At 31.4% G+C, this 14,392-nt stretch overlaps 1 protein-coding gene across 1 annotated transcript in view; it reads right to left on the bottom strand.

Annotated features, from left to right (window-relative positions):
- Positions 1 to 13,672, bottom strand: part of LOC133322722 (homeotic protein Sex combs reduced) — a 40,332-nt gene extending 26,660 nt beyond the window's left edge. Inside the window, exon 1 of the mRNA XM_061531686.1 lies at positions 12,791 to 13,672. Coding sequence (XP_061387670.1) covers positions 12,791 to 13,655 — 865 coding nt within the window. The 5' untranslated portion in view covers positions 13,656 to 13,672. The remainder of the gene's footprint in view (positions 1 to 12,790) is intronic.
- Positions 13,673 to 14,392: the final 720 nt, after the last annotated feature.

Raw genomic sequence — 14,392 nt, 5'->3', positions numbered from 1 at the left:
TTTGGAGAGGCAATTTATAAAATTAAATTTATTCTAATGCAGGGCTACTCTACACGTGATTCTTTTAGTATATTCCTCACCTCTGACTCAGTATTAGTTTTACAACTGGTAATGGAATATTTCTCGCAGAATGAGGTTTCCTTCCATGTCGCATGGGCGGGGTATGGGGTCGGAAACGTTAGTTGGATTTTAATAATTCCTTTAGAATATTAGATGAGGTGATATATTTCATAGTTTGCAGAACAACTGTATGTACATTGTGAGAGTGTGTATGCGTACCAAAGGTTCTTTACTACGTGCGTAGTTTATTGGCCACTATTGCCGCTGCCGGTGAAACGTGTTATTTTTTTATTGAGTGCTAAGCACTATTGAAATTAACACCTTTTCGACCGAAACAAATTTCCATGTGTGATTGCCATGTACGCCAAAGAATAGGTAGATGGTGGGGATGCTTGGGGAATTGTGGTTAAATTAAAAAGATTAAATACAGCTTATTGCCCATATTCTATGGCGGCATTACCAAGGCAAGGCAATTTTTGAGAAGGATAACCAAATAGGATTTCTGTTGGCCATTTATCATTTACATGCAAGTGAATTATGTTGTGGGAAATACTATTCAGAGTGTGTGTGTATTTTCTTTAGGATGGGAGAAGAGGAAAAAGTGGTTTATTTTTTGTATGCTTGTTTTTTATTTTTTTTCTGACACAATTCCCTGCATTCTTAGTTGCATAGTTTTTTATGTGTGCGTTGTCTTTTAAGCATAAAATGTGAAATTAAAAAAAAAAATGCAACAGACACGAAATGTTGCTCTGTTGCGTAGAAATTTACAAGGCGTTTGCCAATGGCAAATTGTTTTATTGTCAGCCAGTCGGACGGACTGAATAAGAAACAAAACAACAGAAAATAAACCTAAGAATAATAAATGGTTGTGTGCTTTATTTAGCAGCATTCATCTTTAACTAATAGAATCCATAGACCATTCGTTCTAAATAAGTGATGAAATTTTAAAGAAAATATATTTTTTTTGTATTTTCAAATAAAAATGGGGTCTTAATATTACACCTTGGTGTCTCCCTTCCTCATAGCCTTTAATTTTGGTTTTTCAAATTTATTTTCAAAATTGTTCAAATAACACTTTTCGTCCAACACTCAACATTCAGGCTTATTATTTTCAGATCAGCCTTAACCATAAGGCTGGCATGACCCTTGACTTTGAATTTTGCTGGGCTATTATTGGCGTGTTATGTGTTTAACTAAAGAAAAAACGTTCAAACTTGGCGTTTCGTTTTAAATGCCATTGAGAAGCTAGATTATTGATAGCTCATACTAAAACGAAAAATCTATCATTATATTTCCTTTGCCTTAGCAGAGAAGAAATTTTGAAGAAAAAAAAAAATATCATCCATCCTAGCCAACCGGCAACTGCTTTGGAGACCAGACCAGAACACCGCAACGCCATTCGAACAAAAATATAAAGAAAAAACTATTTCCATCGATAAAAACCTGGCCCCCAACTCAACACAACAGTAGAAGCTGGAGGAGTTTACACATTTGTGCTTGTGGTCCAAAAAGAGAATGTTGTTTACTACCATTTCCAGCAAGCAAGCAAGTCTTGGGGAGAGAGAACAGCTTCGAAATCATAATCATTATGATTAAATGCAAGTTGTACGAAAAATCGTGTACCAAGTTAATGAAAATGTAATTGAGTAACGAATGCTTACCATACCTTGGTCGGACAGTTGCTTTTGCCATAATGAAAAAACGACAAGGCAAGGAACCCACCAAAAGCAAGTGGACAACAACGTTGTGAGGAGATGTTGAAAAAAAACCAAAATTTTTTGCCAAGGATGCCGGCCTATTACACCGTCTAGTTGCTGGTAGTATTTACTTGTTCGTTAGTTAAATTTGGTATGTTGCCATTGCTGTTGTAGTTGGAGCAAACGCGTGTCGTAAATGGGAAATGGGAGTCACAAAAAACAGGAGAAAAAAAAAATAGACGGGGTGGAAAGTAATCTAAAATATATAACATTGGCAATATATTGAAATGCTAGATGCAGCGTGGAAAAAGGAAACAGTGGAACGAAGTGGTAGTGTAGGAAATGAACTGTGGGGAATAATATTTTGGAAGCATAGCTAGGAATGATATTGCCCTATCGAAAAATCTGCAATACCATAGACTACAGGATATACATTTTATCTTAAGGCAAAAAAGGATTTTGGCGGGATTATTAGAAATGAGGCCAACAATATATAGTATTGGAATTTACAGACCACCTGATTGAAACACCTCTAATGCCGTAGATTTGAGAAAAAAATATAAATAAAATTATTGATTTATGACCCGGAATATAATCACTTATTTTTTGCCTCTAGAGCAGCACACTTAGGAATGGAATTTTTTTCGGAAGTATCAACTTTTTCATAATGATAAATGCTGGGGTACAATGAGGGACTTACCACCATTTCTGTTCTCTGGTGTTTTGTCAAAAGTATAAAATTTTAGAATCATATCAGACAGGTTTAATGCCGTTTCTCAATAATCAATAATACCCAATATCTTGAAAATTTCAAAAACAGTATAAAAATGATGTTTAAAAAAATTGAGAGACATATTGTTTTAAAGTTTTAAATTTCATTACATTTTTTAATTGAGCATTACGGTGGGCGTCATTCTTTCATGTAAAGTCATTAAATGCACAGTGGGTTAAGCAAATGGAAAAAATATATGTTGTTTCAATTTTTGCTATGATTGGCCCATTCTTTCATGTAAAGTCATTAAATGCACAGTGGGTTAAGCAAATGGAAAAAATATATGTTGTTTCAATTGCTATGATTGGCCGAAGCCTAGGAAAAGTTTATCCCTCCGAACAGGGGTTTATTTGATATTTAAATTTGAGTTTAAAATGTGAGCAATTTGAGTGCTATTTGTTGTCTTCAGATATAAAAAACCAATGGGGGTGTATCAATATCAATATTAAGTGCTACAGATAATATGTATCTGCATCCCAAAAAGTCACTCCAACAAAAAGGCTCGGAAGAGAAACACGTGTAAAGTAAAGAAGTTTCTTAAATATCATAAAATTGATTGACATGATTTCACGTTGGGCGCCATTTAAATAAAATTAAAATTTTTTTTAAAACGAAAATTAACATAAAAAACAGATGTTTGAGTTTTTGTCTCTTAAATCGAACATCTTTGTTATGATTTTCATTTAGTTTTCACTTTCGAGTTGAGCTCAATAAACAGAATTTGAAATGCAAAGGAAACTTTTTTCAAATAAAATACAGTTTTATATAGTTTTTCATTTAAATTTATATGTATAAAAATACTCAATTATATTTTCCACAATAATTATTTATGACCTACAATGCCCTTACTGTTCCAAAGCAACAACGCGGATAAAATAATAAAATTTTAAAAACCCATAATTGTGGTAAAAGTCAAACGTCTAAGGTTAACAAATTTTCTGATACATCCGCATTGCACATAAATATTATAATTTATTTGTTTACATTAATTTTATTTAAAATTTCAATTAATAATAACATTTTTTATAAATAACAACAATGTTGATTACTTTGTTAAAAAATGTATTTTTGTTGCACATATTTTTTTATGTTTTAAAGAAACCCCCGCAAGTTTAAAATTGACTTTCTTGTTTTAAACAAATTTTTGTTGTCGTTTTTGTTATGGTCTTCTAAAATGTTATATTTGACTGCATTGCTTTGTTTCTTTTTTGTTGTTGTTGCTGTAGATTAGAGTGTTTCTTTATTTGATTTGGTTTAAACTTAAAAAAAAACGAAAACGAAAAAAAAAGAATTGCGAATTGTACATTAATCAACATCACAATTTGACGTAAAGGTGGTAGGTAGAGTTGTTGTTTTTGTTGTTGGTGAAGTCGTTGGTGTTTCTCTCTTTGTGTTGAATTTGACTTGAAGATACTACCACTATGCATATTACCGGATTGACTTGACTTGATGATGAATAATTTTAGGGTGTTTCGTTTTTTGTTTCTGTTGCAAAAAAGCAAAATGTGACTTTGTGATATTAGTTAAAAAATGAGGTTTGTTGTTTTTTTCAGATTTTTTTTAAATACTCGCAAAAAATTTGAATTCATTTAAAATAAAGCTTGTCATTTTGAAATTTTGTGGTATATTTAAACAAAAAAATTTTAATAAAACAGAAAAAGCATTTAAAAAATCAATAAGTACATATAGTTTATATGTTTAACTATAATTGCAAATGTTTAAAAAAAATTTTAATTTATATACTTTTTAGCTTCTAAAAATTTGAAAATTGAATTAAAACCTTTTAAATTGAATTATTTAAACTTTTCTGAATACTTCTTAATATTTAAAAATTGAATTAAGACTTTAAATAATGAAATGTTTAATTTTATTATTATTGAGTTTAAGATAATTTCTTTAATTTTTAATTTTCAGTATCACAGATTGTCTATAACTTTTACCCCTTACTGTAAAACAAAATATTATCATACATGCGAGTAATCGTATACCAATTAATTGGTTATGCCTTTCAGCTATCGTATCACCACAAAGCGTTTTGCTACATATCATTTCTTTTTTTGAATGAATATACACACATACATACAGACACACAGCCCAAAAACAGGTTCTTAATTAAAACATATAGACATATATGAATGTACAAAGAAATATATCCACACACACACTCGTAAGAATAACAGCAGCTATGTGTGAAATTAATTTTTTGGTATACACCTTGCGAAAAAAGTTCATAAAAAAAAAACAATTACAAGAGGTATGTATGTTGGGTAGGGACTCTTTGCCACAGGTATTTTTGCGTGAAAATCTGATTTTTTAATGAAAAAGAGAAGTTGTCACATTCACACAAAAATGCACTGAATGAAAATTAGGAAAGACTTCACGTTGGGCGCCATGCGTTAATAGAGAGCGATTAGATCCATAATGATGTTATATTATTTTTCATTTCCCACTAAGAAACATTGCATGCCTAGTCTTCAAATATAAAAGTACACCACATAAAGGCACTAATATAGCGCTTTACGTTGGGCGCCATTTGTTGGCAGCAGTAGTTTGTTATTATTATTTCATGTTCGTAATGGAGGAAAACAAGAGGTTTAGGAAGTAAAAAAATAACAAATTTAAAAAAAGTCTACAAAAAATATCTTCGTTTAAAATTTAACCGCTATTTGTCATCTTCAAATATGGAACACCAATAGGAGGATTATTCTCCATTTCAGATGCTAAGGTAATATGTCTCTGCATCCCGAACTGTCACTCTAAAACAGGCTCTGAAGCAACACAAGTCTGATCTAAGAGATCGTAAAGAATTTTTCTTAAAAACATAAAATTGGTTGGCATAATTTCACGTTGGGCGCCATTTATTGAAAATTTAAAATTTTCTTTCAACGGAAATTAAAATAAAAAAATACATACGTTTGAGTTTTTGTCTCATAGGGTGAAGATCATTGTTATGATTTTAATTTATTTTCCTCTTTCTGGTTGAACTTAATGAAAGGAATTTGAAATGCAAAGGAAAGTCTGAGATATCATACAAATCCACCATAACGCGATGCGCTTTGACTGACATTTTTTGGATATTTTTCTTTTATCGGTACAAACATAAAATTAGTTTGATTTGACGTTAAAGTTTGGTTTAAAATTGGCCGCCATATTATCAAGAGTTTTTTTTTCTTTCTAATTGTTGTTGCTGTATTAATCATTTTACTTTAATCTTTCAAATTTGTTTACTTAAATTTTCCACCTCGCACTATATGACCACGCAATATTTAGCACCTCCCTTAATGGAATTGAATTTTTTGAACTTAATAGTGTTCCCTTACAAATTACAAACACATATTTCTATATTTTTCCCCTCTCCATACCAAACTAAAAATTTTATTAGCATAAGACCTAAACGCGATAAACAAAATAACCCATAGAATATTATGAAAATTTGTTGCTCCCAAGTATGATGAGATGAAAATGATTTCGTAAACTTGACGTGATTATTGGTCATAAAGAAATTTTTCGCGTTTTTTACATTTTGAACTGGTTTCTTTTTTTGGTTAAACATGTCCATTGGCTTTAGTCTGTGCGTCCGTCCGTCCGTCCGTCCTCCTGCCTATGGTGGCAAAAGTAAATGCTTACAATAAAAAAGTGAGACAGAATAAAGAAAAAAATTGCTACCAAATTGCAATTTGCATAATTGTTAACATGATGTTGATGTCTTGTCCTAACATCCTTTCTTTTCCACGTTTTACTTCATTTTGAGTTTTTTTTGTTTTGTTTCGCCTGCAATTTATTCATCTTTTACTGGGTATTTTATGGACAAGTGTTTTAGTTATTTTTTTTTTAAAGATGGCTGTTGCAAAATAAATGATCAAGGTGGTAAATGCTTAAGCATGAAGATGGTTAAAATGTGGCATACCGGTCGTTTGGCCGGTCATCATGTACTTGATTATTAACCCTTTAGAGATAAATTTGTGTATGTGTTGGTAGCATAATTGCCAACATGTATAACATTTTTTTGTTTTTCGGTTGCAAGAGTACTTGCAAGCTAATTATAAGTGTTGCAATTGATAAAGAGAAGAAGAAGACGGGGAGAAAAACGATGGAAGTTTCTTGGTCTTCCTCTAATTTGGCCCAGCTATTTTTGCTGATCAACACAATTGGTTGTATCAACAAGCCCATGTTGTTTCATTCCATATTTCATTATTCAGTTCATGTGGTGCCAAAGTTGTTGAGTTTGGCCTGTGTTCTCGTTAAATTAAACACATTAGACGTGACCATATAAAGTAGTCGTTCATGTTTTTTTTTTCAAAGAAGACACAGCAAAAAGGTGTTTCATTTTTTTTATAAAAATTTTTTAAATTAAAAAATTATTATTGAAACTTGATGATGTTTAAAGAAAAAATTAAAAAAAAAAACAAAAAGTGAGGCGTTAACAGCCAACGATATATTAAACAAAATTTTTCAATTTTTTTTTTTTTGAGGAAACAAGTTTATTTTTTTAAATAAATTTTTAACATAATTTAGGCAGTTTTAATTTTGTAAATTTATTTATTTTTTTCTGTAGTTTCTCTGCTTTTTGTTGCGTACGGGCAGAAACCCTGTACCGGATATAGACTAATTTGATTACTACAACGGAAATAAGCCAATCTATGAACTTTGTATAAAGTTGTAAGTCACTTTTATCGACAATAATGTAAAATATAATCATAGGTTATGTGTTGAGCATAGCCACAAGATTGCATGTTTTAAGAAAATTAAGTTATTAATGCTGAGGTAAATTGGAGGTAAGCACATAAGATTTTTTTTCTTTCGGGGAAGGGAGAAATCAATGAGAAAGGTGGTGGCAGTTATTGTTAGAAATAAAGAAAATACTCACAAGTTTAAAAAATGATAAAAAATAATTAATTTTAATTTTAAAAAAATATATAAAATAAATTATTTTAAGATAAAAGTTATAATACTGTTATACTAATTTATAATTTCTTTAAACCGTAATAATATAACATTTTGAAATCTGTTATATACTAATAAAATTTCATTAAAAAAAATAAAAAAACAACAAATCAAAAAAATTATAATATCAAAAAATAACTAATGTTTATTTACATAAAACAGTTGTAGATTTTAAAAAAAAAATATAAATATTTTTAATTTAAGTGATTATTTATATCTTTATATTATGATTAAGTTTTGCACTTAACGTTCTGAGCCATCAACACACTTCCAAAAACGGTTGCGCAAAAACATGTGTATACCATGGAAGAAATTGTAGGTGTGTGGATTAATTATCCATCGCTACAACAAAAATCTGCTTTGAAAATTTTGAAATGTCGGACTTTGACAAATTTGAATTTAATTCGCATATGCAAGTTTCGCATGTAAATATAAGTTATCAACGTTTTTTAGCCCAATATGCCTGATGAGCCGCTTAACCAACGGCGAAACGCGTCGCATAATGGTGGGTACGTAGGTTCTTCACCTGGCTTTTCTTTTCATTGCAATATATAGTTAGTATAAAAAATATATAGTTAGTATAAAACAATTAAAATATGCCTCAGTATAACAGTTTTAAAAATCCAAAACTTTAAACAAAAAAGTCCCTAATTTTAAATTTTCATTGAACAACATTCTCTGATTTTCTTTAAAAAGGAAGTTGCTTCAAAACGTAATATCACCAATTACAGAATGTTCAGAATTTTATTATTTTTCCATAATTACCAGATAATTGGTAACATGCAAAATATATATGTATGTATATGCACTGAAAGAAAACACTTCTAGACCGACAATCATACAATCATCCAACCAACCAGGCAACCTATTTAAAGAAACAACATACATATCTTATACATGTTCTTTATTTAATTCCCCAACAACAACAACAACAATAATTTCAAAATATTGAATAATCTAAAGTCAAGGCTTGTCTACGGCATGCTAAAGAGAAGAAGAAAAAGTGGAAAAAAGAAACGAATGAAATTATACAGCAGCATGATGTGGGGAGTGTTGTTGTTGTTTTTGTTGTTCATATTGCTGGGGATCAAAGCAATTTCAATTGAGGGTCTCTATATCTCTCCTCTTAGTTATTTTGCAATTATTAAACACATTATTATTATTTCATTTTCCACTTGATATCGAAAGCAATCGAAAGAAACAGAAAAAACAACAACAACGACAACAGAGGAAGAGGAAAAGAACACAAGGCCGTGTTTAGCGTAGACTAAAAAGAATTTTCAACATGTCTGTTGGAGCAACGAAAAAAAAATGAAAACATGGAGGGTAATAGAAACAAAAACAAAATGTTGCCGATAGTGCAAGAAGGGGAAATGGATCATAGGATATGTAATGGGTGGTAGAGATTGCAGTATATGTTTTATATATGAGTCTTAAGTCCATATTTTCTTACATTAAGGTATTTAAAGGTTTGGGTTTGATTTGTTTCAATAAAAATTTGTTGAGTGGTATTAATTTTGAGTTTTTAAGTTGTATGCCTTTTTTAAATAATTAGTATTAATTTTGTTTGTGGCTCTGTACCCTTAAACATGATTGAATATATAACATAATATGTTCCGTAAAATTTTCTAAAAAAACAAGATTTGTATCAAAATCCAAAAATGGACTTAAGCCACTTTCAAAATAAACGACTCATATATGTAATGTGTACCGAGTTATGGGGAATTGAATAGCTCCTATAATTTTTAACTTTTATATTTTTTAAAATGTTTTTAAAATATATTTAAATCGATATTAGTTTTATGCGCCTAAATTCTCCCTCTGATACTAAATTTATTTTTTAATAATATTTTTTATTGAAATACATTTTGCCACAATTTTTTTTCGCTCTGCTTTTGTTGTTATTATTTGCAAGTGTGTAAGCAGAAAAAAATGGAAGATGAAGTGATGATATCGTGGCATGGCGATCAATGTGATGATGATGATGATGCTGCCTGCCTGCCAACCAGCCTACCCGATCATGACGTTTCCATTTTATTGCAATATGTCGTTTGTAGTCACATGAATAAACATACAGCAACAACAGTGGCAGCAACATTTTAAATGAACGAACATCGGTATAAATTTTTCATTAAATGCTGTTGATTGTTGTGTCGGGTTGTTTTCTTTATTGCTGCTACTGCTGTCGCATGTCGACGTCGTTATATTCAAAGTTCTATCAACAGCTGCTAAAGTGCGAACGGACATCTGAACATGAACAGCAAAATGAAAATAACAACAACAAAAACAGCAAAAAAGAAAATTATGAAATCTTTACATAGGGCATGTGTCTTCAAACAACAACAATAATCTCTCGGTAATGTGAACTAAATAATGTCTGGGTAGTTCATATTTTCGAATTTGTTTCGATTCGATTAGCTTATTTACCGTTAATTCTCCAATTTTTTCCCAATACTTTAATTTCAGTTTGAGTGTTCACATTATCGAGAGTATTAAAATAGCGGCATTTTTAATTCCAATATATTCATTTGCATGTAATTTTATTTTTGAAAATTTTCTTCATCTGTAATTTTTTTCCAACAATTTTCCCTAAATATCAACTTATGACTCAGCCTCTTGATTCTCGTTTTGTATACTGTATTTAATCAATAATTCATCATGGCGATTTAAAAACAATTTCCCAGATCAATTTCTTTCAATGATTTTTCAAGACTCTAATCTCTCTCCTTTTTTGCAGAGAAATAAACAATCGTATTAACTCTTAACCGGCATCTAATCACACACTCGCACAACATTGTAACCACTATCTGGACTCGCCTATTTTGTATCGGAAATTTCTAAACAACAACAAAACCCTCTACACACAATTACTAGTTGGAGTCTAACATGGTTTAATTTTGCTGTCACATTCCATCACTTTCTGCATCAAATAGCACCTGGATGGCTGACAGACAAGCTTTGTGGCTTAAAACAACAGACAATCAAACTCCATGCATAATGTTGCCTTGCCTTGCCATTGCTTTGGGCTTTGGTTGTTTTCAACTTTTTTGTTGTAAAACTGCAACAAAATGTTTATAAATTCTTCAAAAAATGGGGAGGTTGGTGGTGGCTTTTGATGAATATGTAACGTTTTGCACGTAAATTTGCAGTTAATTTTTGTGTGTGCATGTTTGTGCCGATTTTTTAGTCGTTATTGTTGTTGTTAATGTCTAGCTAGTTTCTCTAATAATTATTTTCCCATTAGCCAGAGTTGTTAGATCTACACTTCAGGTCTTTTTTGTTTTTATTTGTGTTTATATATCCCCCTAATGCGTTTTAACCACAACAATTTGAGTGAATGTATGTAATTGTGATTGTCATTTTTTATTGGATCTGTCTACATATGTATATATTAGCTGATTGGTTAATAATTACTCAACAAAATTGTTTACAGGGGCATTAAAAAATATATATAAAACTTGAGCTATGCATATGTGAAAGGTTATTTGTGATTTATATTGAATTAAAAAAAACTTCAAAAAAAAAAATGAAATAAGTCCCCAAAATGACTTCATGGAAAATTCAATTTTATACTCAAATTTTCAATTTCATTTTTAATGATATTTCCTATTTATTTTATTTTGTTGTTTTTATTTTTCTTCTTATTATATAAAACATAAATCGTGTAATTGTCTGTCAATAGGTCATGTCTTCTCACCTTTGTCAGTTGGGTGTTTTTTTTTCGTCTCATTTTGTTTTGTTTAGCTTCATAACCTATGTCTTCTTCCACATTGTGGCTTCTGAGGACAAGCACTTTTCCAGTGAACTTGGAAAAACAAAACGAACAAAAAATCTCTATGACACCCAAGAAAAATTGTTAGTCATTATTTATAAGAGCTGATTTTGGTGTGCCTTCAAATTCATGCAGGTTTTCCCCCCAAAACTGCTTCATTATTTATATTAACAAAAAAAATCGACTATATTTTTGGAATCTCTGCAGTTGAAGGGAGAGGTGTTAGTGAAAGTATGTTTTTTTCTATGTATGTTTGAGTGTTCAGCGCTGTGTTTTCGTCGTCGCCAGACTTTTTGGTGGGAGTTGAAATAGTTTAGTTGTTGTTGTGGTTTTTTGTTTTTATTATTGTGGGGGTTTTTCGCAGTTTCCTCGCAGCACGCGGTCTAATTTAAGGAAACGGGAAGAAAAAACTCAATGAACAATACATTTGGAAATCTTTTGAATGGTTTTCTTGTTGTTGTTATGTGGTTATAGCATGAATTTAATGTTTATTTGTTTTGACAAGTTGAAGTGTTAAAATAATCAGTCATTTAAATCATAAGTTTTTTGGTTTTGCTTATAATGAGAAGTAGATTTATTTTTTAGTGATGCTGAATTTTCCTATGATCGATTAGATGATAAATTTCTTCGAAATGAAATTAATTTCAAAAATTTTTCCAAAGAGAAAAATTAAAAAAATATTTACAAAATAAGTAACAACGTTGTTAAATTCGACGGGCCGAACATGTTATAGCCTCTACTATAAAGTGGACCTATTGTAAATTGTCCGCCAGAAGATTTATTATCCTCTCGGAAAGCAAAAATATCAATTTAACGACTCTGAGGTTAGAAATTGAATTATGAACTTCAACAGAACCTAAATTAAGTAGGACCAGGTGCTGAGGCTATGTATACAAATTTCACCCACTTCGGTGGGCAAACGTGGCAATACATTAAAAATACCGAAAATAGGGCTGGAACTTCATATGAGTGGCTATGGTAAAATATGGACCTATACCAATTATTTTCGGCGAAGAACACAGAATTTTAATGCATAAACATTTTTTTTTTTCAAAGAACTATTTTATTTATCAGGGAATCAGGATATCGAATTATATCCACTTTGGTGGGCAAACGCGACTAAAACATTAAAAATACGGAAAATGTGGCTGGAACTTCATATCTGTTGAAAAATGAGGCTAAAACCATCGATATGGAAAAGATGACTGTAGAGTTGTATCTAATTTTTAACCACCAATTTCAGAACTCTGTCTTAAATATTGCGACATACGGATGGGCATGGATAGGTCGACATAGAATTTTATTCTGACCAGCAATATACAATTTCAGTTGTTGAAAATAGAATGATAAAATTAATATACACTGCGTACAGGTTATACGAAGTGTAAATGAGCCTGGCCGCCCAACTTTGCCGAAGATGTCTTGTAGAATATTTGGGGTATTTTAAAAATTTGTAAAAAATTATATTCCCTTTAAAATTCATATCCAATAATTTCCTCTTATTTAAAAAAAATAAATAAATAAAAAAATGTTCTCTCTACTTACTTTGACCCAGATGTACTCTCTTCATCCAGGGATATATTTGTGGAGGATTTTTCTTATTGCCACTATTTTGACTGCTGCCCGCCTCATTGCCGCTATCACTTTCCGAATCCGATTCACCTTCGCCGGGACTGTGCATGGGCACGTTAACATTATTGCTGTGATTATTGTTTAGATTAACACCCAACACACCCTTGTTCAGTGATCTGGCCACACTTTCCACAACCGATGATGGTGATAATTTCGGTGATATATCCCGTGTCGATAGATCCTGAGGACTGGCCAATGATTGATTGTTATTTGTATTGTTGGAACTATTATTATTGCCGGTGGGTGTTTGAGGATCATTGGCATATTTACAGCTGAGATTGCCAGTTTGTTGTTGCGGGTGTTGTTGTTGGGCTAATTGTTGTTGTTGCTGCTGTTGTTGCTGTTGATTGACAGCAGACGCATGAGCATTATGTTGCTGCTGTTGTTGTTGCTGTTGATGTTGCATCAGCAAACGTTGAGGTTGCAATTGTGTATAATCAACCATTTCGGGAGGTGTAGCCTGAGAACCAGCTCCACCACCACCGCCCGCACCTAAACTATATGCTGCCTGATTGGCATAATGAGCCTGAGGTGTGTTCGGGTATAGATTTGGTGCATATGCAGCTGCGGCAGGAAAATAATCATTACCCGGTGTGGCAGCACCGGAGTTAGCGCTACCCGCACTACCAGCCCCAGGGCCGCCATTACTGTTCGGGGTATTTGCACTGCCGCTGGGATTACCGGGATGGCCCTGTTGTGAGTTCATTTGTTGTGGGTAGCATGAGGCCAGTGAGTTGACGAACTGATATGAAGACATGGCAAAGCAATCGGGATCCATGATGGACGGTATTTTGTTGCAAAATATTGGCGGCTAACAATTAGCCGTAGTTCACGTAGGGGGAAAGGAACTTAATAAATTCAGCGGAAAGGGGTTAAGCGAAGATCTGTAAAGGGAAAAAATAAATATGATTAGTATTAGAAAAAATAAATTAAATGTAAAAAATTATTATAATTTAAAGTCAAAGGCTGCTTTCTGTAAGTAATAAAAATTGTATTTTTAGGGGGAAATAGTTAAATGGAGGTTGGGGAAAATATTTATTTTTTATAAAAATTATTTTGAAATATTTTTCAATAACATTTGGTTGCCTACATTTTTTTCTTCTTTTTCTGCTAATTTCCCCTTGAGCTACATATAAAATTTCTTTAGCGAAATATAATATTTTTATTAAAGTTCGTCTATACATATTTAACAATTACCCTTTTGACCTACGTAGAATCGTAATCAAACATGTTTGAATATCCCTATAATTATTAATATAAACATTTCTCTTCATTTTTCCCATTTCCCTGTAATTTTATGTAAATAAAACCGTTGCATAAAAATTCCTTTAAATCTGATAACAACGGTTATTCAAATGCCCTCAATACTAACAATTATTATTGTTGTTGTTTTTGTGTTTAACTTGTGGCAATATTATTTTAAATATTTATATTTACACAAAACAATTTTCATGAGCAAGAAAAAAAATCAAATTTAGATTAAATCGTTTAAAATAATTTTTATATACCACCATC

This window comes from Musca vetustissima, unplaced genomic scaffold, assembly GCF_032173495.1.
Source record: "Musca vetustissima isolate MV318-11 ecotype Yass unplaced genomic scaffold, APGP_CSIRO_Mvet_v1 utg11599, whole genome shotgun sequence".
Lineage (NCBI taxonomy): Eukaryota > Metazoa > Arthropoda > Insecta > Diptera > Muscidae > Musca > Musca vetustissima.
Note: the sequence above shows the minus strand (reverse complement) of the source record. Positions and strands in the feature narration are given on the sequence as shown.